Source organism: Macaca nemestrina, chromosome X (assembly GCF_043159975.1).
Source record: "Macaca nemestrina isolate mMacNem1 chromosome X, mMacNem.hap1, whole genome shotgun sequence".
In the NCBI taxonomy this organism is placed as follows: domain Eukaryota; kingdom Metazoa; phylum Chordata; class Mammalia; order Primates; family Cercopithecidae; genus Macaca; species Macaca nemestrina.
Genome location: NC_092145.1, coordinates 148,937,312 through 148,963,753, shown reverse-complemented (window position 1 = coordinate 148,963,753; position 26,442 = coordinate 148,937,312). Strand labels below are relative to the sequence as shown.

The 26,442-nt window shown below is 38.9% G+C and overlaps 1 protein-coding gene across 4 annotated transcripts in view; it reads left to right on the top strand.

The window, feature by feature from the left end:
• Positions 1-26,442, top strand: part of LOC105478121 (FERM and PDZ domain containing 4) — a 924,449-nt gene that overhangs the window by 53,936 nt on the left and 844,071 nt on the right. For 2 of the 4 annotated variants that reach the window (XM_011735128.3, XM_011735133.3), the window contains exon 3: positions 2,762-2,885. In XM_011735128.3, coding sequence (XP_011733430.2) covers positions 2,762-2,885 — 124 coding nt within the window. Of the gene's footprint in view, positions 1-2,756; positions 2,886-26,442 lie in introns of those variants that run through there. The other 2 variants (XM_071089202.1, XM_071089203.1) reach the window with 2 other exon arrangements.

Sequence of the window (26,442 nt, the reverse complement as noted above, 5' to 3'; positions counted from 1 at the left end):
CATAAATGATTTTAAAGGCACTCAAAGTATACCTTTAGATTTTAAAACTAGGAAAAATCATACAATTTTATGTAAAAAGCATGAAATCTTTCTAATCTGCTCATGGATATTTTCTTTATTATCTTTCTAGATAATCCTAGAAAATAAACTCTTTGAGGGCAGGGACATGTGATTTAATTCTTTCACATTTGCTGCTGTGCAGGCCATTTGATAGGTATAACCAGCTGCGATATAAAAATGCTCTCAAACATTATTAAGAAATAAGCATTTCCAAATTTTAAAAAGGAAAGAAAAATCCACAACCTACAGCCAAGGAATAGATCTGGAAAACAGACTAGAAACAAGAGATTTTGTTTCTTGAAGCTCCTGCTCCCAGATTCCAGCTCTCAATGGAGCTCCCCCACCCCACCTCCATCCAGGCCACACTGAACATCTTGTACATTTCCCAAGGCCAACAAGCTTCCTCCTCCTAGAATCCAGCCCCTAGAAGGGGACACAGTTCACCCATCTCAGGACACCATTTTGCTTTGTTGAATACTCTTTTCCTCCTTTTTATCCCAAAGGAAATGGGACACAGAACCTCTCTTTGCGGCATGCTCAATACCCTCTCCCATTGGGAAGCACAAACTTCTGTCCTTCAGCCACTGACCCCTCTACACTAATCTCCAAAATAAGCCCTAGAGGGGACAGAAAACCTTGCTCTGACACCGCTTACACTTGAGGATCTATTTTTTTTTTTTTTTTTTTTTTTTTTTTGAGACGGAGTCTTGCTCTGTCACCCAGGCCGGAGTGCCGTGGCGCGATCTCGGCTCATTGCAAGCTCCGCCTCCCGGATTCACGCCATTCTCCTGCCTCAGCCTCCTGAGTAGCTGGGACTACAGGTGCCCGCCACCACACCCGGCTAATTTTTCTGTGTTTTTAGTAAAGACGGGGTTTCACCGTGTTAGCCAGGATGGTCTCGTTCTCCTAACCTCGTGATCCACCCGCTTCGGCCTCCCCACCTGAGGATCTTGTCTTCTTTTTGATCACATTCACTCCCAAGACAACTCCCACTCTACTATTTCTTCCTCTAGCATGCCATTCTTTTTAATGAAATACCATCACCTGTAAACTTGCTGAATTGCACTTTTGCTTTTGAAACAATCCATCTAATTTTCTCAGTGTTGAATTTAGATCGACTGTTGTTCATGTATTTAATCGAAAAGGTTTTTTTCCTCGGTTTTATTTTATTTTATTTTTTTCCATGAATCTAAGGCTCTTTAGGAAACATCCCACCTATGGTTGGTAACAGTTACACAATTGGGCATGAGATTTATGTCCTCATTATCTCTGCCTTGATTGGTTTTGCTGTCAAAGATCAAGTAGGCATAGTTTTCCAGAACAAACGCTTCTTGCAATGGATGATAAATACCAAGGTAAAATAAGAAATATGTAACTGAGGAGAAATGAGCATATTCCAAATAGCAGGATTTGGGAACTTGGAGACTATTGCAGTGAGAGGTTTGGCAGATGTCACTGGAGAGTTATTTCCCCACTTTAAATGTGTCTCCATTGTGACAAATCAAATTGGCCTCCTGCACTTGGGCATATGAGTCCTATGTTTCACCCAAACCCTTGACTGTTTACCTACAATTTGTCTTTGGCATGAGCCCATCTCAAATGTAAGTGATACTCCTCCTGTTTTGAACAACTTCGCTAAAGAAATGGGTCTATAGCAGTGGTTTCAACTGGGGTTGATTCTGCTTCCCAGGAATATTTGGCAATGTCTGAAGATATTTTTAGTTGTCACAACTGGGGAGATGCTACTGATATCTACTGAGTAGAGGCCAGAGATGCCACTAAACATCCTACAATGCACAGGTCAGCCCCCCACAGCAAAGGAGTAGCCAGTCCAAAAAGTCAATAATGTCAACATTGAGAGACCCTGGTCTAGAGAAAAGGAGACCTTCCATATCACCCAAAAGAGTATTCCCTAGTGCCCTCTGTCTATGGCATGGGAAGCTCATGCTTTCTAAAAGCTTTCTGGATCAGCTTTTTCTCACCGAGTTTAAATTATTGGATAGCATCTAGCACTGAAATTGGTTTCAAATAGCTTTAAGGTAGATGCGTTAAATCTCAAATTTGGATGAGACACAAGAAAGCCACGGGAGAAGTTAAGCAGCAATTTGAAATCTAGGAGCAATGTGAGAACTGTGTGCAGGTGGCTTCACTTCAGCTCAGAGCGCCAAATATCCCATCGTGAGTTCTCAGATGGGGAGGAGCAAATACACATTTTTCATCAGAGGCAGATGCTGAAGCTGCAGTTATGGCCCCTTCAGACCTTCAGAAGGTGCCCCTTCATTCTCAGTGTGATATCACTTTGATTCTAACTGCACTGGGTTGTCCTGATTCAGAGGGGTCAGCACAGAACTACGATCAGGGATTTTGCTTTTGACTTGTCCATTTTTATGTTCCATGTCATACCTAATTGCTGTTTTCTTTAATAAGTAGTCTGTACATCTTTACTTGTGGTCAGGAAAAAAGTCCCTGTTAATAATTTACAAAAGGCAGAGCCACTCCTCTTTTGCATCCTCAAATCTCTCAGAGCGTGTGATTGTTTAAGAATATCTGGTTTCCAAGTAGCTGAGTGATGAAATATGATTGGCCTCTCAGCATCGATTCCTCCTCTCCTTCCTCTCTCACTCTCTTGGATAGCAGTTGTTATGATACAGTCATTCTTCTTATAAAAGAATAAAGAAGAGGTTCTTTCTTTCATCCTTAGGAAAAGGTGGGCTGTTTTGGCTTCCTACCATGGAGGAGGACCTTGAAGGAGAAAACTGGCAGACCTTCTCCATTCCCTGGGGCTTCAGCAGGGCAGCTGAGGATGAAGGAGAACATATTTGCCAGTGAGTAATGGTCTTCAAGGAAAAAATATCAGGGGTCTTATTATTGCTTTCTGAGATGAGCATGTGCTTTTCAGTAGGATGAATTTATTTGGATAGAATTGAAAGCTCTGTCTCAGAATTATACAAGAATGATGCCTTTGGAGAAAAATGAAGTCCTTCTGAGTTTTGTTCAGGCAATTCAAAAATTTAAAAAGAATATTGGAGGCAAGGCAGGAATATCCTGTAAAGCAGAAGGACAAAGCTGTATACTACTTTGGTCATTTATTTCCTTAGGAATAAATGTCCACAGGCACTTTTGGGAAAAGAGAAACTGATTTTAGCTGCCTGTTCATTTCTATGCTATTATAATAGGCTATAATTCACAGTAAACTTTTAGCTGCACTTTTTGCAAGGGAACTGAATTGTGTGCTGTGTTTATTTTCTTTTAAAAATCCTATCTTCTCAGTGACAAATATATCTGTCAGGATGAAAAGTTTTGATTTTTCAACAGAAAATGCTATGTTGGCTATGCAGATTGGTTTGTATTTAATTGTTTCTTTATGTTCAATGGTCTTGATAAATAAGTTTTTCTCCCTTGAGAAACATCACAATTTTACAGAAAGTTCACACTATTGCAGAATGGCTTATGATTTATATAAATATGTAATTCTTTTCTTGGGGTTGTCTAGCTTTCAAATATGAGAAATTCATCAGTAATGCACACACTTTGGAATGCCTATTGGAAAATTTCCAGTCATTCTGCTATTTAATGCTTTCTCATTAATCACTGGCACTATATATTATAAGACTCGTAAATTTGTTTAGATGATATTCTTTCAGTAGATTCTATGATTATTGAGTGTTTAAGCAGGGCAATATGAACATTATGTGCAGACCCAAATATAGAGGAACTGCCACAGGTTAAGAGAAGCTCTCCAAATTGATAAAAGTCATTGCCCTTGACTTTTGCTACTTGAGACTTTGAGCCAAATGTTTTTGAGTTACCATAATTTTTCATGACAGTAATTACTTGGTAGCACTATTTGTCTAGAACACCTTCAGATGAGTGCAAATGAAACCTTTTTTTTAAATGCAGTTCCCTATAAAGAAGATTTAGAAATTGATGTTATTCTACAAGACTCAAACACACAAAAGAGTCTGACATTTGGAACTAGTTACTGTGATCCCCAAAAGCTGTTGGCTTGCAGCATAATTTCATTGGATGACTTTTCTTTTTAGCACCTACATTTTTCCCCTGATTTCTTACTTGAAGGGTGAAATGATTAAATGTTTGGGCTCTGTAAAGTCATCACTTAAAACATAGGATCCTGGGATTTGTGCCTCCTATCTTTCCTAATCAATAACATTCAAAGAAATAGATTCAGCTCCAAGCTCACTGAAGCTTGTTTATGGGTTTGGGAGGAAGTAAGCAATAAAAGAGTTAAGAAATATTTTAAATCAAAATAATAGGTCAAACCACTGAATTCCAGTTCAATAGTCTCTTGGTTATAGCATGCATCTAGTAAAAGGTCTGGGTGTGATTTGTTCTATTAAAATTAGTGCTATATATGTCTCTAAAGACTGAAGCTTTTTATTATCCCTGGATGCACCTAATAGTTGATAGTCATTAGATTATCCAGGTTACTATATTATTTTATATATAAAATTCTATTTTATTTTTAGAATCAACGTTAAAAAAAACTGTTATTATCACTTCAGCTTAGGTCTGCAGTGGAGAACACTCTCAACTATAGAACTATGTAAATGTACTTCAAGATTCAATGGGCAGGGATAATTATCATAGATCCACAAGTGATGCTAGTTCAGTTTGCTCAGCTGAGTCCTACTCACGCTGTTAGCTTCATGAGAATAAGGTCTATAATTTTTAGTCTGTCTTCCAATAGACCAATTGAGGTTTCCCAGACTGGGGGTCTCCATGCTCCTCCATCTGTATGCCTCATGACTGATCTGAAGGAGCTATTATCATAAGACTCAAGTAAAGAGAGAGGTTTACTTTTCTAAAGTTTTATAACTCCTCAAAATTAAAGTGACTTGAGATTATTTTTGTTGTTTTGCTGTTGATTAAAGAGCAGCTAGTTCCTTTGCCAAGTAAAGCAGGTACATGGAATGGTTAGGACCATGTTTTCTGAAACCAGCTTGATCTGGTATGCACCCTAGAACCTTCATTTATTGGCTATATGATTTTGGGCAAGTTTGTCAGCTTCATTAAACTTCAGTTCCCACATCTCTAAAATGAGGATAATACCTGTTTCATTGGGTTGGGGGGGGGATAAGTGAGTTACCATGGGAATTTCTCCTAACACAGTGGCTGGTTCATCCAATTATCTAATTATTGATGGTGAGTGATTCTTATGGTTAGTACTATTAGCAGTGAGAATAGAGACTTTCAAAAGCTCTTGATTGCATGCCTTCAAGTTCAGTTTGTTGAGTGAAAATTATAGGCTATATGGCTATATATCCTAATAGAAAGAATGATTCATTTAGGACTTGGGAAAAGGAGTGAGTACAGGAAGATGAGAGAAAGAGAGAGTTTAATACTTCTGTCCTGTGCAATTTTTTTTCTAACACAAAGCTTAGTATAAAGTGCAGTGAAAATTGCATTTATTTATTTTTATTTGTTTATTTTTTGAGACAGAGTCTCACTCTGTCACCCAGGCTGGAATACAGTGGAGCAATCTCAGTTCACTGAAACCTCTGCCTCCCAGTTTCAAGTGATTCTCGTGCTTCAGCTTCCCAAGTAGCTGAAATTACAGGCACGCACCATCACACCTGGCTAATCTTTGTACTTTTAGTAGAGACGGGGTTTTACCATGTTGGCCAGGCTGGTCTTGAACTCCTGACTTCAAGTGATTCGCCCACCTTGACCTTTGAAAGTGCTGGGATGACAGGCGTGAGCCACTGTGCCCGGCCTTGAATTTATTATTAGTGGGTTTATTAAATGAGGCAAAACAACAAGATGAGTGTATTTCAGTTCAACAAATATTTACTGAGAACCTACCACATTGCAAAATGCTGGAGTTCAAAGATGAAGACAAAGCTACAATAAGATGCCGTGCCATACCTATGAGAATGGCTGAAATAAAAATGCTGGCAATGCCAAATGCTGGCAATTCGAAATGCTGGCAAGGATATGGAACAACTGGAACTCTCATACATTGCCAGTACAATCTATTGGCAAAATAGTACAGTCACTTTGGAGACAGTCTGGCAGTTTCTCATAAAGCTAAAAATACATTTGCCATAATGCCCATATAATCCCCACCCCTGGGTATTTACCCTAGAAGAATAAAAATTTACATTCCCACAAAACCTTCTCATGAATGTTTTCAGCAAGTCTATCAAAATTGCCCCAGACTGGAAACAACCCAAATACCCTTCAGTGGATGAATGAATAAACAAACTATGTTAAATCCTCACAATGGAATACTACTCAGTGATAAAAAGAAACAAATTATTGATACACACAACAAATTGGATGAATGTCAAAGGCTTTGGCTGAGTGAAGCCAGTTTCAAAAGGTTATACACTGTACGATTCCATTTATAAGACATTTTCGAAGAGACAAAACTATAGTGACAGAGAACAGATCAGTGGGTGCCAAGGATTAGGGGTTGGAGGAGGGTGTGTCAGCACCCTGGGTGATGGAAATATTCTGTATCTTGATTGTAGTCATGGTTACACAAACATATACATGTGATAAAATTTATGGGACTGTACATCCTCAAAAGCCCATTTTATTTTATAGTCATTTAAAACATGAAAAATAAGAATACAAGTTTCTTGCCCTTAAGGAGTTCATAGGTTCAGTGAGGGAAAAACACAAACACGAATAAGTGTAATACAGTGCAGTGAATGTAGCGATTAAGACTAAGACATACCAAGAACAGAGCTACCAACCACCTTGACATGCCATGCTGGTATGCAATGAATGGGTTACAAAAGTACCCAGGTGTTAATGCACAAGGTTTATGAAAGCCAGAGACCCAGGCCAGTTGCTTGTGGCCATGCACAGTCTTGTCTACCCTCAACCATTTTCTATGTATGCCAAGATATTTTTAAAAGTTTGAAAATAGTCCTGGCATAGTGTATTGTGAGAGCATAGAAGAAGAACACATAGACTGGCAGACTGGGAGGGGAAATTCCCAGTGAAAGACTTCATAGAGGAGACAGCACCTGCACTGGGAATTAAAGGGTAAAGAGGAGATAGCCAAGAGAGGGCTTCTCCAGGGGAGGGGGAGGACACTTCAGCAAGTCATTCCTTGCCTGAGAAAGGTACAGAGGAGTCAAAGAGTGAGGTGTGAGTTGGGAACTCTAGGGAATTCAATATTATAATAGTGTGAGTGGGACTGGCAAAATGAGACTGTGGACAGATTTATGGAGGACCTTATATAATAAAGGAGCATTTTGTTTTATGATATAGTTTGAGCATCCCTAATTTGAAAATCCAAAATTTGAAACTTTTTGAGCACCAACATGACATTACAAGTGTAAAATTCCATACCTGACCCCATGTGACAGTTCACAGTAAAAATATGGTTAAAACTTTGCATCATGCACAAAATTATTAAAAATATTGTGTAAAATTACCTTCAGGCTATGTGTATAACATATACATATGAAACATAAATGAATTTCATGTTTAGACTTGAGTCCCATCCTTGAGATATTTTGTATATACAAATATTCCAAAATCTGAAAATATCTGAAATCCAAAACACTTCTTGTCCCAAGCATTTTTGATAAGAAATATTCAACCTGTAGTAGATTTTGAGCATATTTAGGGGCTCCCAGGGATGAGGCAGCAGAGAGGGTGATTTGATAAAAGAGAGAGGAGGCTGGAGGGATGAGGTAATGGGAAGAGGTATAGGGTTTAATCTTAACTGTCAAGTGCTAGAGAACTCTCTGGCAACACATATGGCTTTAATGGAAGACAGTGTCTCCTAGGGAGGTCCCTGCATTCATTCATCCATTATTAATTCATTCAAACACTTTACTGAGCACCTGCTGTCTGCCAGGCACTACTCTAGGCCTTCGGGATCCAACAGTGAATGAAACAAAAGCCTAGCCTTTACAGAGCTGATATTTTAGGGGTCAAATGAGCTGAGTTTTGGCAAATTTTGGAGTGTAAGGGGCCTCTGAGACATCCAGGTTGGTACTACCTAGTAAGTAGAGGGTAGCTGTGAAGAGCAGTCTGGGCTGCAAATATAAATTGGGGATCATTGGCACAAAGACAGAAATTGGAAACTTAGACATTGGTTAAATAATCTATTTCTTTCACTTCAGTTCTCAGTGATTTGACTTTGGATCTGGTCCTTATGTGTGAGGAGAGATGTATCTAGCTTATGCCATAATCTCGGTGTGCTCATTTACCCGTACTTCTTTTTTTTATGGCATTCTGGCAAAAGGCTCTCTAGTCTTTCTTGAGGAGATTGTCTGAAAATTAACAAATATCTCGGACATGCAAAGCATTAGAGTAAGCTCTAGGGGGGATGGAAAATAAATAGTAGATCTAGTCCTGTTCTGAAAACACTTTGAATCTACAAGGAGAGATCACCCCTATACACTTTGTAAATGGTCCATGATGCTTGAGGACAACCATAAGCAAATTCTAGGCTACTAAGGAGATTGAAATTCTAGCTGAAATTCTAGGCTGCTAAGGAGATTGAATCTTCCAGTACGTATGCACAGGCAGAGCTGTAAAGTAATTGTCAAGGATGCTTCCAAAGGGCATATGGTTTGAAGCTGGTTTCTGATGCCCTGAATCCACACTGGCTTGGAATGACTAGGCCAAGTTATTGGGTCTGACTTGGGATGATTCAAATGGGCACATGCATTTTGAAACAATTTTGACCCAGCTGTGTTAGAGCTCTTGTGACTCAGTTACCTATTGATGCCACTATGTTGATGTGGCCCCAGAACAAATCATTGAAATTCCAGCTGTTCTGATAACCAGGAAATAAACAAATGGATGTCCTTTCTTCATCTTAGGGCCTCATCTCCCCTGTGGTGGAGTTGGGATAAGGTGGGATTCAGAGGTGGGATGGGTAGGCTACAGGCTCCATCTGGCAGGCAAATAACCCATGACAGGGATTCATGTGCTAACCTTGTCCTCTGCTCATAAAGGACCTTTTGTCATTCTAAGCTGAGTGATTGCTCATTCTTAGAGACATCATGGACACCTTGAATAAATGGTCTACATCTCATGTTAATTAGTTTCACCTTTAAAATCATGATGGCTCTACTTGTTTATATTCAATAAAGAATTACACTTAAAAATATTTCCTTTTCCATTTGATAATTGAGGGGATAGATATCTCTGCTATTTTGAAGGCTTTTTGGTTATACTCAGTTTTATTGATCAGTGTTATGTTGCTTGTTCAGGGGGAAGGAGGAGGAGGAATATACATGTCCTTATTCTCAGTGCCACACTGAGCAGAAAGTCTTCAAATAAATTCTTAACTGTTTTTTCTAATGTGTGTGTATATATATGTGTGTGTGTATATATATAGTATATGCAAACACACATTAGAAGAACAGTTAGGAATTTATATATACACATGTATATATACATATACACACACACAAACACACATACACACATACAATATGAATATATATATATTCACCAATATTCATATTATAAATTTACTTTGAATTTATGGTTTTAAGAGATAGTTGAGATACCCTTTGAGACTTAGTTCTAACAGACTTAAAAAGAGCTTTATTACCTTTTTATTATAAAATTAATTCATTCTTATACAAATTTTTAAAATACTGACATGAATAAAGTAAAATGTGAAATCTGCATAATAGAGGAGAGGTTAAATATAGAATAAGGATCAGGAATGTCTATCATGTGCATGACTTTGTAATAAAACACAGATTTCACATTTTGGTGGGCCCTTTTGACACGGATCCCAACTCACAATTGCTAAATCATAATGTTCCTTGGCATCTAACAGGCCCATCAAAATGGATGCACCAAAACTGTTGTGTCATTGCACTTCTAGGTATATTATCTAAAAGAAAGCAGAATATCAAAGAGATATCTGTACAGCCATATTTACAGCAACATCATTTATAATAGCTAAGAGGTGGAAGAAGCTCAGTGTCCATCAGTGGATAAATAGATAAGCAAAATGTGATATATTTATACAATGGAATATTATTCAGTCATTAAAAGGAAGGAAATGGACACAGGTTACAACATGGATGAACCTTCAGGATATTATGCTAAGCGAAATAAGCCAGTCACAAAAAGATAAACTGCTATATGATTCTACTTATATGAGGTATCTAGAGTAGTCTGATGCATAGAGACAGAAAGTAGAATGGTGATTGGCAGGGGCTAGAGGGTGGAAGAATGGGGAGTTGTTTAGTGAGTATAGCATTTCAGTTTTGCAAGATGAAAAGCATTGTGGAGATTGGTTGCATAATAATGTGAATATATTTAGCACTACTAAGCTGTACACTAAAAATGGTTAAGATGCCACATTTTATGTGTATCTTACCACAATTAACCATTTTTTAAATGTTAAAAAAAATTAGCCATTATGTTAACATACTCTGCTTTGGTGTACCTACCACCAATAAAATTAGGACTCTTTTCCTAGTGCTGTATAGACCTGAGGTGTTACTATTGTTACACTCTTTGTCTTCCATTGTCTCTAGGGCACGGGGCTTCAATAATCCAGGAGATCCATGAACTCCTCTATACTTAATGCAATTTTATATCTGTTTAAGCATTTTCCTGGGAGAAAGGGCCCATCACTTTTTTCAGTTTCTCAAAGAGACATGTTATCCCCTTGCCCAAAAAGGGAAGCTTAGCAGCATAGCCACATAGATTGTTTCTATTCAATTGACCGTATTAAATTGTGCATGAAAGCTATTATTTCAAAGCTTTGAGTTGAATGTATACCCAAATAAAGCAAAATCTTATTAAGGTTCATTTATGCTATTGATTATCCATCTATATTTTTAGTGGCTGAGATGATTTTATGGCCAAATACTTATAAAACCAAGGTGCCCCTTTGAGATGCCCAGAGTAGAGCATGCTTTATTCTGCAGGGCTGCACATGCCCCCAAGGAATCATATTTGTTAGTTTCTCAGCTTTTCCCACACAAATCAGGAAGGTGTGACAAATAGTGACTGATGATTCTAACTCCATTAATCTGTACTACCTATTCATAATTTTCCCCAATATGCACCCCAAGTTTTTGAAGATTTTTAAGGTGACAACTGAGGAGTCTTCTGTCTCAGTAAAGTGGATTTATAGAAGGAAACAGTGGGGAAATATGTTGAAATTACAGACAGGAGATCGATTTAGACAAACCATTTTTTTCCCCTGATTACAAAGCACAAAGCCAGTGCTTTGAAAAACAAACAGAGATGTCAAAAGGTCTTTCCCCAGGCAATTCAATATGTACCTGAAGGACCCTTCTCTGACAGTGACTGTGCTTTGCCCTTTCAAAGCTCACTCTCAGGTGGAGGTTGTTATCCAGTATTACAGATAATTGCTGACTGGATTTAACACAATTCTCCCAGGGGACTGAAGCTAATGGGTTAGAAATTCTGTGTGTTTAATGTGTTTGCCCAGGAAGACCATCTCTCCCCTTCCTAAAATAGAACTCAAACCCCTAAAGTGAGGAAGGTGCTCACATACTCTATACACATAAAGTCAGCTCCAGTAATCGTGACTTTTTTTTGTTTAACTTTTTTGCTTATTCTATTTCTCTATTTAATTTTATTATTTAACAAATCGGATAATTATATCTTAATACCAACCCTCCTTTCTGACTCAGAACTTTGGTACTAATTGTTCCCTTTATCTGGAATGCTCTCTCCCACATGTCTCTGGTTAGATGTCTCCTCGGAGGGACCTTTCCTGATGACCTCACCTAAATATTGTTCCGGCCCACCACTCTTCTGACTCAGCTTTAGTTTTCTACAGCATTCTCACAATCATCTAGCATTCTTATGCATTTATTTCTGTGTTTATTGTCTGTTTTTCCCCACCAAGATATAGGTACCCAAATAATATCCCTTTACTCCAATTTTAGGTTACTGTAACTTTTTCAATCTTGGCCTTTTAACTTCATTGTTAAATGAATAGATGAAAGAATATTCAAGGAAGATTTAACTGCAATGGGTTGAGTTAACCCTTCTTGTTTCTTCTTGTTTCCTCTATCCAAGGCCATCCTTGAGAAAGCTTGTATGCATTGACATTCATCCTGTGGAGTTCTAATAAGATAGGTAAGCAACAAAAAGGAAGGGGCCCCAGGTCAGGGAGAACAATTGTTCTGAGACAAGGAAAATCACAGACAACCTGCTGGCATTACCCCCTGTTCCCATATACCTCGCTCCACATGTAGCCCCAGCAGCAGGACCTTATCTGCACACCTTATCTGCACTTAGCCACTCCAGTAGGAACCTACAAAACTTCCCTCTATCCTTTGCCTCTTGGCAGACAGCCCCTTCTTTGCTGTGCTGCCCATTGCACCCTTGCAACATATGTTTGTACTTTCTTTAATAAATCTGTCTTTCTTTACCTACAACTCTCTTGGTAAATTCTTTTTTTGCCTGTGACACTGGCCCCAGCCAGTCACACCCGGGACAGATTTATTTAATTACTTCATTGAATGCTAACTGTGTACCCAGGCCGATCTATGTGCTGGTAGGAAGGTAGTATTATATCATTATTAAACTAGTCCTTTGTCTCTCCAAGAATATTTAAACACTCAATCATGATTTTTGGTTGGAACTTTCATTTAAAATGGGTGTTATTCTGAGGTCTCACATTACCAGTATATCAGAATTGTGTTCTTCCCTCTTGGATTTTCATAAAAAGAGGTAGCAAAATGATAACATAGATAAATGGAGTTTTGAGAAGTTGCCTAGAAGATTAATTTCCTGTTCTAAAAAATGGATTTATTTTCCAGTACAGTTAAAACATTATTTAAGTAATTGCAGAATTTTCTTACAGAAGTGTGCATAAAGAATATTATAAAAACAAGTATAGTTTTATTTTTTCTTATATCTTATTCTTAACCATTGAACTCATTTTATTGGACTATCGTTGGAAAATTTTAATTCTGAGGTTTCACATTATCAATAGCAATCACTTAGAAAATATTTTCCAAATAAAACATATTATAACTAGGATGTGGATGAGAGGGCTAAAGATGATCACTACGTACATCAAATCCTTTATATTTATTTCCCAAATTCTACTTCGTGTACACTTTTCAAGAGTCCTATGTTGTAATTTTTTTGGCTTTAACACTACACTTTCACATTTTTTACCTGTATTACAACTCTGAGATTCTATTCATATTTCTATAGCATATATTTTACAATAACCTTGTGTCCTCACAATGTACTAATTTAGTGAAACTATGTGTGCCATAACAAAAATAATTTTAAAGGTCTATTTAAAATCATCATCCTCTGTATAAACAACTTCTGATACTTTCTAGAATGTATTTGTCAATAGGGCTGTTTCATTTTTGTATAGAAAATTTGAACACCATGACTCAACCATTACGTAGTTCTTTTTACTCCCTCATTTATCCAAGTTTAAGTTATACAGGCATACCTTGGAGATATTGCAGGTTGGTTCCAGACCACTACAAGAACGCAAATGTTGCAATAGAGTGAGTCACACGAATTTTTTGGCTGTCCAGTATATACAAAAGTTATGTTTATACTATAGTTTATTAAGTATACAGTAGCATTATTTCTAAAAGAACAATATACATACCTTAATTTGAAAATACTTTGTTGCTAAAAAAATGCTAACATTATCTGACACAGAGATATGAAGTGAGCACATGCTGTAGGAAAAATGGTGCTGATAAAGTTGCTCAACACAGGGTTGCCACAAGCCATTATTTGTAAACAAAACACAACAAAGCAAAAACTATCTGCAAAGCACAATAAAGTGAAGAGCAATAAAATGAGATATGCCTGTACTTCTTCGCTAAACTGTTCTCTAATTCTGGAATACACTTACTGAGTACCTTCTAGGCATCCATAGAATTTTGTTGTTGGTGCTAAAATAATTTGAGTCTCAAGTATATGTTTAGTATACTATTATTAATTGATATGTGTTCTCTAATTTTTTTGTAATATATGCTATAGCATTCCCAAATATAATGCGAGTTTCTTGGAATTACATCCCCAACTTCTCACATTCCCCACTAGCCCTGAACAAATAGGTGCTCCTCAACTTAGAGTGGGCTACATCCCAATAAGCTCATCATAAATTGAAAATGCTGTTAAGTCAAATGTGCATTTTTGACTTATAATGGGCTTATCTGAACATAAACCCATTGTAAGTCCAGGTGCATACTGAATGTTGTAAGTTGAACCATTGTAAGTCAGAGACTGTCTGAATGAATTGAATTTAATACAGAAGAGAGGTCTTCATTAAGAACTATGTAAATGTAAGAGTCACTTCTCAGCATATATTCAGCTTTCCAGTTAATAGGCATATTTCTTTATAATTCTTCCAAATGTTGTGGCTTTAAAAATTTCTGTTATCTCCTATGTGAGCAGAACATGTGTATCAGCTATCAATTACTGTGTAACAAACCATCCTAAGACACAGTGGCTTAAAACAACAAAAATTTATTATTTCTCAGAATATTGTGGATGAGTTCAGCAGTGTGGTTCATTTGCTACACGAAATTGTAGCTGGGTTTTCTTGTGTAGCTACATAAAGCTGGAAAGTCAACTGGAGCTGGAATGTCCAAGAGGACTATGCTCATGTGTCCGGCATCTCAGCTGCAGTGCCTAATAGAGCTGAGTGCTGGCTATACCATTTTCTTTTCCTTTTCAGCACTCTAGCCTTAGCTTCTTTACATGGAAGCTGGATGCCAAGAAGTCAAAAAATAAAAAAATAGAAAAGGAAAGCTGCCAAGCTTTCTAAGGCTTAGGCCTGGAATTCACAAACTTTTACTTCTGTCACACTCTCCTGATCCAAACAAGTAACAGGACAAGCCAGATTCAAAGGGAAGGGCTCTTTCTCTTGTTGGAAAGAGGGACAAAGTCGTGTAGCAGAAGGGTTGGGGGAACTGTTGGCAGCCATTTTTTCAGTAACCTATTGCAACATGGTAGCAAAGAAGGATTGTGAAATTATCTAGGTAAACATTTAAATTTTTGCATTTGAGAAAAGCAAAGTTTAGAGAAGTTAAATAGTTTGTTCAAGGTACTACAACTGGTTTTCCAGACTCTTGCTGTGCAAAGTGCTGTCCTTAGATCAGCACCATCAGCACCTTTGAGAACTTACTTGAAATGCAGAATCTCGGACCCCACTCAGAACATACTAAATCAGAATCTGCCTTTCCCAAGGTTCCCAGGAGCTCTGAATGCACAGTAAAGTGTGCTGAGACTCTACTGCTCTTTTTCCTTCCACAACTGAGACAGAAGACCTACCACCTACAAAAGAAGATTGTTTTGTAGTCAGGGATTTGACTTAGCATGGAAAAGTCTTTGTTTTACTTATTGCCTATTATGTTGTTTGTTTTTCAAAGCCTTACCCTTAGCTCTTCACAGATACTATCAAATATAATCCTCACAACTACCTTGAGGGATAATTATCATAACTCTCATTTTACAAAAGAGGAAACTGATGTTCAAAGACAGGTGGTTAAGTAATTTACCCATGTCACCCACACTTGTACATGGAGAACCTGAATTCAAACCCAGGGCTTTTGGACTCCAAATTGCATGCTCTTAATTATCGTAGAGTATCCACTGGCAACTGCCACATGGCAGCGGTGAAGGAGACTAAATGTTTAAAGGAAGAGATTGTTAGAGGGGAGTCATGGCATGTGGCTGGCTTGGTGAGCTGTCACTTCTCTTCAGACGCCTCCCACTCCCAACTAGCCTGAAGTGAAGATGCTGGCACGGGCGCGTGACAGATGGTGCGGGCCTGCTCTGCCGTATGTGTGCTGCTCCCTGTTCCTGGGCACACAGCTGCCTGACACAAGCCTTGCCAGCTGGGCAGCTGACTCTTGGGGTGTCTCCAAGGGCTGTTGCTCAGAGAGTGCAGTCCAGCATTTTCTCTGCTTCCTCTTTTAGACATGTCTTCCTGCCTTCCCTCAGCTCCTTGGATCTCTACCTGGGACAGAGAGCACTGTTTGGGTTCTGACTGGGAGCCAATGCCAGACCTTGAACTGCACATAACAGGTGACCGATGGATAAAACTCATCCAAAAATGGGGGAGCCATGGGAAGGAGCAGGGAATGGCTCCTCCTGGACTCCCTCTCTTGGGAGAGCTTGGCGCCTGCCAGAGCTTTCTTGCAACAGCTGTGCGTGGGATGGAAAGGCAATTTCCTCCTTGCTGTTCCCTTTCCAGGAATGGGAGAGGAAGAAATGAAGAATGAAGGACAAGTGCAAGGCAAGGGCACTCCTCTTCCTAGACCCAGAAGCTGAGGGGAGAGGGGGCCAAGAAAGCAAGCTGGAGAATCCTTCCACATTGGAGTAAAGAGAGCAATATTTGCTTTGTTTGCTTTGTTCCAGTCAGCACTTCATGCCACCACAGGATAGGTCAACAGTTGACATCTAACACTGGGTATGCAGTATTGTGCTAGCTCAGGTAATTACTCTCTCTGGATTAAAATCTATGTGTTATCATGTTCCTTGTAGTAAGTTACTTGAGCTTACTAAGCCCCAGAGTTCTCATCTGGAAAAATGGGAGTAATAATTTTATCTCCTCATAGGGTTGCTGTGAGGAATAAATGGGATAATACTTGTAAAGTGATTACATAATCCAGTAACTGGCATTTAATACATATTTGATAAATGTAATTTAGTAGTATCAAAATGATTGTGAGAGTAGAAACGGTCTAGTTCACTATTATATCCCCAGCTCCAAGAACAGTTCCTGGCACCTAGTAGTACTCAGTATTATTTGATGAATGAATAAGTGATTTGATGAATGAATAAGTGAACAAATTCTCAAATATCCTAACAGTAATTTTGTGCTTTATCAGAGGACTCAGTATCTTATGTGTAGAGAAATGAGAACTTCTATGTGTGTGCATGTGATTATGTATATGTGTGTATGTATGTTTAGGAGGTATATAGTATATGTATATAGGTGGGGCTAGACAGATTTTTCAAGTGCTATTTAGTTGGTCAGAAATGACACTGCATTTTTTTTCTTGGACCAAACTTCCCTTTTTCCTCCCTCCCTTTCTTTTCTTTCTAAATTCTTATTTTGACTTTGATGTCAAAATCCTGCCTCAGAGCATATCTATAGGTGGCTTTCATGCTCACGGTAGAGCAGAAAAGAGTAAACTGGCTTGAACCCCAAGGTCCTTACCAAGTGTAATGACAAAGCATTTCTGACATAAAGATGGTCTTTCAGCAATTCAAACGAAGCACCAGGACAGGCATTTCACAGTCTTCCTAGGGTGAGTGAGTGGTCCGTGGGAGTGGAATCCCTCTTGATCTTGTCCTGTTGGAGACCTTGAGGTCTGATAGCCACCAGCTCCTTCACTCCTGCACATCTGGAAGGAAGACAAGATGAGCAGAAAGCCATAGAATCAGTACATCAAAATCTGCCGGACAGGAAATGGAGTTACCCTGCTCAATAATTAAGTTCTGAGATCATGGAACTGAGGGGAATCTTTCAAAGTTCAAGAAAGGGCAAAGAATGAAAGAAGTCTAATCTCCCATTTCCTAGGGGTCTGCTGCTTTTGGTCAGAGTCTGAGAGAGGCCAGCAGGGAATAGATTGCTCTCTTGTCCCTAGTGTATCCTGTGTTTCCTGAAGGAATGATTTTATAACAAGAATTGGGAACATAATCTATTTTCTCAGAAGTGAAACTTCGGATGGGTCTCAGTTCTGAGATTTGCTTCACAATCAGTGAGAGCTTTCTTGATATACATATACCTGGATGTCAAAATTAAAAGAAAAAAATTCTTGGGGGTTGCATCCCAGGTTTTTTTATTATTAAGTAACCTTGTTTATTTTATAATAATTTTGGATTTACAGATAACTCACAAAGATAATACAGATAGTTCCTATGTAGCCCTCATTCTGTTTCCCCCATTGATAACACCTTTGATTTTGATGGTACTTTAGTACATTAGTATTCACTAAACTACAGTCTTTATTTGGATTTCACCAGTTTTTCTACTACTACATCTTCTGTTTCAGGATCTCATCCAGGATGCCACTTTGCATTTAGTTGTCATGTCTCCTCCTTCTTCCCTGGTCTGTCAGTTTTTCTGTCTTTCCTTGTTTTCCATGACCTTGACAGTCTTGAGGACTACTAGCCAAGAGTACATTTACTTTATAAAAATTTCAAGTAGATTTTTTTTTATTATACTTTAAGTTCTAGGGTACATGTGCACAATGTGCAGGTTTGTTACATATGTATACATATGCCATGTTGGTGTGCTGCACCCATTAACTTGTCGTTTACATTAGGTATATCTCCTAATGCTATTCCTCCCCCTCCCCCCTCCCCACATTTTGATTCAGAATAGCACTGCTGTTAAGAACTCCTTCCTGTAGAGACACTTGGGCCTGAATTTTGGTTTTGAATATATGTTTTTCCTGAATTCTTAAAGGTTTTAAGTTAGGATTTCTTACTGCCTATCAAGTATCTCTTACATTTTGGTGACTAATAACCTATTTTTAATTAGGAATGAAAATGTATCTTGGCTATAATATAAGCCAATATAAAGTTGAAATTGAGATTTGACCATATCAAAATACATTATATGAACAAACACTTTATATAAGAATCTTTGGCTAACTAAACTTTTATGGCTTTAATAAGGGTAATAATCACAATTATTGAATGCTAACTATGAGTGAGATACTGTCTTCAGTGAGTTAAATGTGGTAAAGTACTTAACTCTGTGATGGCCTTGGATGTATCAACTTGCCTAGGTGCAACTACCATCCAAGGATTCCCTTCTAGGGAATTCTTTTTCCAGTTAGGGCAGGCTAAAAGGAGTAGTCCCTAGAGAGTTAGAAGAGGAATAAGAGGTAGTGACCATTTTGTAGCACACACATCTTGCCCCAATTTTTCAATCAAATACTAATCTATATATTGTTGTGAAGGGATTTTGCAGGTGTAATTAAGATCCATAAGCAGTTGACTTTAAATTCATCATAAAGGAGATTATACTGGGTGGACATGACCTAATCAGCTTTAAGACCTTCAAATGAGGGTTTAGGCTTCCCTGAGTTAAGAAATGCCTGTGGACAAGCTAAAACTTGTACCCCTGAAGCTGCAGCCTGCTTGTGATCTTCCCTTCCTGACCACCCGCACTCTGAACATTGGACTTGATAAGCAGCCTGCACAATGACATAAGCCAATTCCTTGTAATAAATCTATTTAGTATACATATTGTCTGGTTCCGCTGCTCTTATTGAACCTTGACTGAGGGAAACTCTTATCATATGAGAGAGTTATTCCTTATTCCCATTTACATCTAGAGAAACTGAAGCACAGAGAAATTAAATAACTTTCCCAAGATCACATGATCGGTGACAGTTTAAATTCAAGGCCATGGTGTTTGGTCCCCAAACCGGGCTCTTGATTGTTATATTATACTGGCTCTTATATAGGCATTGGAATGTACAAATGAAAGAAGCCAGTAACAACCATTTTAAGAATGATTAATCCAGACCAGTGGTTTTTATCCTTGGCTGCACAGGGAACTATAGAAACCCAGTGCCCAGGGTGAATCCCAATTACATCAGGTTCTCTGGGGCTGGGATCAAGGTGTGTTTTTAAAGGCCTCCATCAGATTCCAATGCATAAAAAAAATTCAGGAATCAGTGCTTTAGACTAGAGCAGCATGTCTCAAATTTTAATGTGTGTAAGACTCACCTAGAAATCCCGTAGGTTTTAACTCCATAGGTCTGGGTTGGGGCAGAGATTCTACATCTGTAAGAGGCTCTTTCCAGGTAATGTTGATGCTGATGGTCTGGGGACCACACATGGCTAGCAAAGGTCTAGAGTGTGTTTCAAAGTGAAAGAAAATTTAGAGGAGGGGACAGACTGAAAAGAAGAGTGTATCCTTGGTTGTGAATAATAGGATATGGAGTGATCTACATGCAGCAGATAGGGGAAGGCATTGGAGACAGACCAAGCAAGTGGAATCACCTGTCTGATGAGGGTTATCAGTAAAAGGTCTTAGAGCCTCTTCCCAGAAATATGCTCCAAGGACCAGAAAATATGCCAGAATGGTTATTTTGAACAAGATGATTCTTGCTCTTGCTTGTACAACAGATTACAGCAGAATAGTTTCTTAATAACAGCACTTATTGACTTTGGGATCAAGTGATTTTTTGTGTGGGGTTGTTGTGTGCATTGCAGGATATTTAGCAGCATCCCTGGCTTCTACACACTAGATTCCAGTAGCACGTTACAACCCCACCAAGTTGTAACAACAAAAATGTTTCCAGACATGGCCAAATATGCCCTGAGGGACAAAAATCACCTGCAGTTAAGAACCACTGGAATAGACTGAACGTTAACACAGGACTGTTGCACTGAAGTCCAAGATCAAGTGTTCAGAACATTAATGAAAACTGTTGGGAAGAGTGAGTGATGGATCCAATCATTACTCTGGTAAACAGGGAGCACTTGATCAAGGGGGAGAAGAAAATGAGGGGGACAGTGAGACTTAAGTTCATTCAATATAGCATGCGTTACCTTATTAAACTCAGCAAATTTTTTTTGAACTTCAAAATTCAGCAGTTAAATGAGATGGAAATGGGACTCCCCCTGCTGCTGCTGGTAACATTGCAGAGACAAGGGGATGAGAAGATAAACTGTTGTAATGTGCAGGTTCATTTACATTATGTTAAGACTGGGGATGTTAAGACTGCCTTTTAGTCTTCCATTAGTTGCTTACCTGGGGCCTGTGTGCCATGTTGTTCTAGAAACCTCTCAACCATGTAATAGGTAGAGCTCCGTCTCACATAAGTTGTTTTCTTCCTGTAGCTGGGTCAATGTTTATGGTTCTGAAAGTTGTATAAGCACCCTGAGATTTTATAGTTATTTTAAAAGTCACTATTTTTATTTGCACCTGAGTCCTTTTCCCAGTATTTTTATCCCCTCTCATCAAGCTACTCTTTGTGCTTTGGATGAATATATAAGGGCTCAAAGATTCTTTCCTTTAAAGGAGCTGTCTCTTATGATATTCTTCAATGTGATTTATCAATTTCAGGCTTCCAGCCATTGAGTTCTGAATGATTTCCCCTGTGTAATTGCACAGAAACCCTTCTTGAGCTCTTTAGGCTATCATAGTTTCAAATAATTCAATTAGCTTTCCTAAATCTTAGAGGCATATTAAAGTATTTTAAAGAGAATTCAAACTCAACCACATGACTTGATTTTACCTGCAGTGTTCTTTCCTTATCTTTTCACCTCCCCCCTCCCACCCCAATGCCCAATTGTGATGTTTGTAAAGAGGCCAAGTTACTGTGATCTGAATGTTTATTTCCCCCACAAAATTCAGATGTTGAAATCTAATCACCAATATAATGGTGTTAGGAGGTGGGGTCATTAGGAGGTGATTGGGTCATGAGGGTAGTGCTCTTGTGAATGGGATTAGTGTCCTTATCAAAGAGATCCCAGAAAGCTGCCTCATCCCTTCTACCATCATGTGAGGACACAGCAAGAAGGTGCCATTTGTGAAGCCGAAAGTAGGCCTTCATTAGACACCAAATCTGCTGGTGTCTTGACCTTGGACTTCCCAGCCTCTAGAACTGTGAAAAATACATTTCTGTTGCTTTTAAGGTACCCATTTTGTGTTGATTTCTTATAGAAGCCTGAATGGACTAAGACACCAATGTAACATTAGGAGTCCTTGCCTAGTTCATGTCAAGTGACCATAGCAGTAAAATGTGCTTGGAGCTGAGCCCTGTGGTCCATGGATTGGGCCACTGAGCCATTCCCGAAAGAATGTTTAAACTGGTGTTTCTGAAACCAGAAAGGTGTCCACGAATCCCCTGGACATCTGATTAAAATGCAGATGTTGATTCAGCAGGTCTGGGACAAAGCCTGGGATTCTGCATTTCTAGCAAGCTCCCAGGGGATGCCAATGCTGCTGGTCTCTAGAACAGACCACACTTGGAGTAGTGAGGACTTAAACTGATCTTGCGTTTGGGGGTTTGGAGGCTGCTAAATTCAGTGTCTGAATTAATCTGGGTGTAAATTACTTAACATTCACCTCACTCTGCTTTCCTGAACCACCTTGATAATTACCGTTCCAATTTCCTAATTTAAAATCTGGTATGGAACATGGATGAATTACAACAAAAAAAGTATGCTGAGCAAAAGAAGCCAGGCACAAAAGAGTACATTTAATATGATTCCATTTACATGAAATTCGGGAACAGGCAAAACTAATCTAGAATGACAGAAATCAAATTAGTGGTTGCCTGCTGCGGTTGGTGGTGGTTGTGGGGTTGCCTAAATTTGTTAGGGGTGATAATGATCCTTATTTCTTAGACATAATACTGATATATTTATGAATAAATGGTACAGTTCCTGGGATTAACTTCAAAATAATTAGCTGGAGAAAAGGGTGGGGTATGGCTAAAACAGAAGTGACTGTGTGTTAGTAATTGTTGAAGCTGGGTGTTGAGGACATGGCCCTCATTGTATTATTCTCTACTACTGTATCTATGTGAATATTTCCAGAACACAAAATATTATAAAAAGTGGTTTTCAGTTGGAACGTTTTCTCTGATGATTAAAGCTTTTTATGAATATAGGAAATATTGTTACCAAAGACTGCTTTTATTCATTCATTCAGTATACATTCATTGTGTACCATGTGTGCCATGGATTGCGCTAGACAATGGAGATAAATCAAGGAATAAAGTTGAAAAACCTCCTATGGTCCTGGGGCTTGCATTATAGTGCAGAACACAGGTATAACTAATGAACAAAATCAATAAGTAAATACATGGCATAGTATGTTAGACATAAGTGCTATGGTAAAACTAGGGCTGGCTAAGGAGATTGAAAGGAGAGGAAGGCTGGGTAGGAAAGGCAAGGGCTCATTGAGGAGCCTGGTGCTCAGGGCAGGCCTCCCTGAAAAGATGACATTTGCATCAAATCCAGAAGGGACAGGTTTAGCCCATGCAGATAAATGGGGACAGAGTATTCTAGGCAAAGAACAACCAGTGACAAGGCCTCATGTAGGAGCAGTTCAAAGTTCCAACACCAAGGAAGAGGTCCTCATGACTGAAGGATGTGTGTGTGTGTATTGGGGGTATGGGAGGCAGGCAGGAAGAGAGGCAGTCAGGGCTGGATGGATCTAGATCAGTGGTTGTATTGACATTGGCTTTTCCTCTGAGATGGAGGTGCCCTGGGGGTTTTTAAGCATCTTGGCATGGGGCAACCTGACTGCTGTGTTAAGAAGACTCTACAGACAGGGGTGGAAGTGAGGAAAGCAGGCACTCACTTGGTCTGTCCCAGTGTCTTCTCTCATGTGCTGCTTGTAGATGGCTTGGTATCCTATTATTTGCAGCTGAGCATACCCTCCTCTTTTTCAATCTGTCTCCTCTCAAACATCCTTCACTTTGAAACACACTCTAGATGTAGTCCCTGGACCAGTGGCATCAGCATCACCTAGGAGGAGCCTCTGAGCTGCTCCATCAATAATCCATATATAGAAATATATAGGTAAGTGAGGTGATGAATATGTTAATTAGTTTGATTTACTCATCACACATTTTATGCATGTATCAAAACATCACATTGTATTCCATAAATATATACAATTATAACTTGTTTATTTAAAATAATATTAACTAAAAAAGAAAAAGATAATAGTAATTATCCAGATGAGAGAATATGGGGGAGTCAGACTAGGTAGAAGCTCTGGAGGTAGGGAGAAGTAGGATTCTGGAACTATTTTGAAAGTAGATCCAGCAGGATTTCCTAAGTGTTTGGCTGTGTGCTGTGAAAGTCACAGAGTAAAGGATGTCTCCAAGGTTTGGGCCTGAATAAGTGGAAAGATGGACTTGCCTTTGCAATGAGAAGACAGCTTGGGGTGTCCGAGTAAGGGCTAAAAGGTTGTTTCACAAACCCTCCACCCTGCAGTAAACATAACATCCAACTTCCTTAAAGCCAGACATTATGTTTGTGCAATAGCTCCCTAAAAACTACGAAATGGCTTTTCCATCAAAGCAAATTTGAAAAAGTATTGAGAAATACAGAAAGTCTGAACTATAAATTTGTAGGGCATTTTGTATGATGATAGCAGCTAATGGCAATATGCTCTATATTCTTCTCTGTGGCATCCTAATTTGTCATGCCTAAAATGCACCTGGGTGATTGAGAATGTATTTGCTTCCTTTCAGGAAGTGGCTGGTGACTATAGCAAGAGGAATGTTGCAGAATAATTTGTTATTACAGAAGAAAATGGGTAAAAAGTTTATGGCAGACTAAAACCTGACATCAATCCGAATCTTATTTTTACTTGCTGTGACTCACGAGTGATGTTGACTTTTCTGTTTTTTTGCAGCTGACACTTTGTGCTGCCAACCTCCCTTTCATTTATTTGTGTTTGTTTTTGCTTTTTATTATTACCCCAGTGACATCTTTCTCTTTCTTCTCATAGAGAGAAGGATTCAGATTTCAATGATAATATAATATGAACATGTTTATTTAGCCATGGTCACTGAATCCCCAATAATATTTTCATTTTTATAAGGAGTTTTGAATATAATCACACATTCATTTAAATGGACTGTTATGTGAAAATTTTTCATGGCTGCCTAATGGGTTGGTTTGTGCCAACAATAGTGAGCACAATTTCAACTGAACAATATTGCTGTTTTTCACCAATTCTGTTATTCACTATCAGTATAGCATCATACTTTCCTCAGTCATTTTCTGCTATTACCACAATCTGAATGTAATACAAAATACTGGGTATTAATGAATTATCCTAATGCAGTCTTTGGAAAAATACTAAATTTGTGATTCAGTGGTGCATACTTCTGAACAATGTTTTTTCTTTCAAAACTTGATTTTATTTGTATTTATCACCATTGCTATACCCTATAGGTGTAAGATTTGGTCTCTTTACATGGTTGACCTTTTTTCCACAGCCCCCTCTGGAGATGTAATAGATAGTTTTAGGTCTCTGGGCCTCCCTAGGCACAGGGCTTCCTTGGATTGGTGGAGTTATCTGGGGGTCTCTTGGTTCTGATTTTATTTCTTATTTAACATGTGGTAACAGACAATTGTTGGCTTTTTCCCCTCTCTTATGCTTTCTTGATTGGGTGATAGATGTTTCAGAGGATTTTTTTTTTTTTTTTTTTTGGTCTGCAGAAGGATGAAGGAACAATTTATATCCTCATAGTTGTCTTGTGTACCTGGTAAGGCAAGAGAGTGAACACAGAAGGGCATTGGTTTAGAGGAAGAAGATGGGGACAAAATGGGAAAGGGGGCTTCATAAAGGGTATAGGTTGAGGAAGGGTTTTTGCCAGGCCAGGAGAGGATAGGGCTCTTGGGGGAATGTATGGGGAAGAAGAGAAAGAGCATGGATAGGGTTATCTGACCTGGCAACTGTCTCTGTATTTGCACTGGCAAGGGGCCGTCCCCTCTTCACTTCTTCAGCACTTGTGGCTGATTCTTCTCTTGTGGTTGGTTGGTCCATACTGTGCTAAATGTCTATGGTTTATCTGTAATCTCAGCCATGTTGAAGCCTTCTAGTGGTCTGTCCCAGGGAGCTCCCCCTGCCTATATATACCCTCCCCGAGGCAAGGCAAAGCCACACTCTTAAGCTGCGCTTGGTCATCCAGGCACTGCTGCAGCCAATGGTAGCCCTGGAGTATCTTGGATATCACGAAACACAACCCCGACACCTCCACTGGTGGTTGGGTGGTAGTGAAGGGATGCTGGAGAGGCTAAGATGCTGTGATTGGAGAAAGGGGTTTCTTTAACACCACATAAAGAACTTTCCCAAACTGACTTGCCACCCCCTCCTCTTCTCATATTCAATTCTGTTGACCCCCATGGGAGAAAGAGGGTGCTTTCTTCAAGTTTTTACCCATGGCCATCACATCAGTGGTTCATTCTTTTCTCTCCCACCCTTCACCATTATTTACTATTTTGGATGTCTTGCCTAAAATCCCTCTAAGGTAATGTGTCCATATTTAAGTCTCTGTGGCCATGTGACTCATCCTACTTGTCCCTAATTTGTGTACTTGTTTTTATTTATTTCAGTAGTTTTTGGGGTACAGGTGGTTTTTTGATACATGAGTAAGTTCTTCAGTGGTTATTTGTGAGATTTTAGTGCACCCATCACCTGAGCAGTGTACACTGTACCCAATATATAGTATTTTATCCTTCACCCCCTTCCAACCTTCCCCTTCACTGAGTTACCAAAGTCCATTATATCATTCTTATGCCTTTGCATCCTCATAGCCTAGCTCCCACTTATAAGTGAGAACATATGATATTTGGTTTTCCATTCCTGAGTTACTTCACTTAGAATAATGGCCTCCAGCTCCTTCCAAGTTGCTGCAAAAGACATTATTTCATTCCTTTTTATGGCTG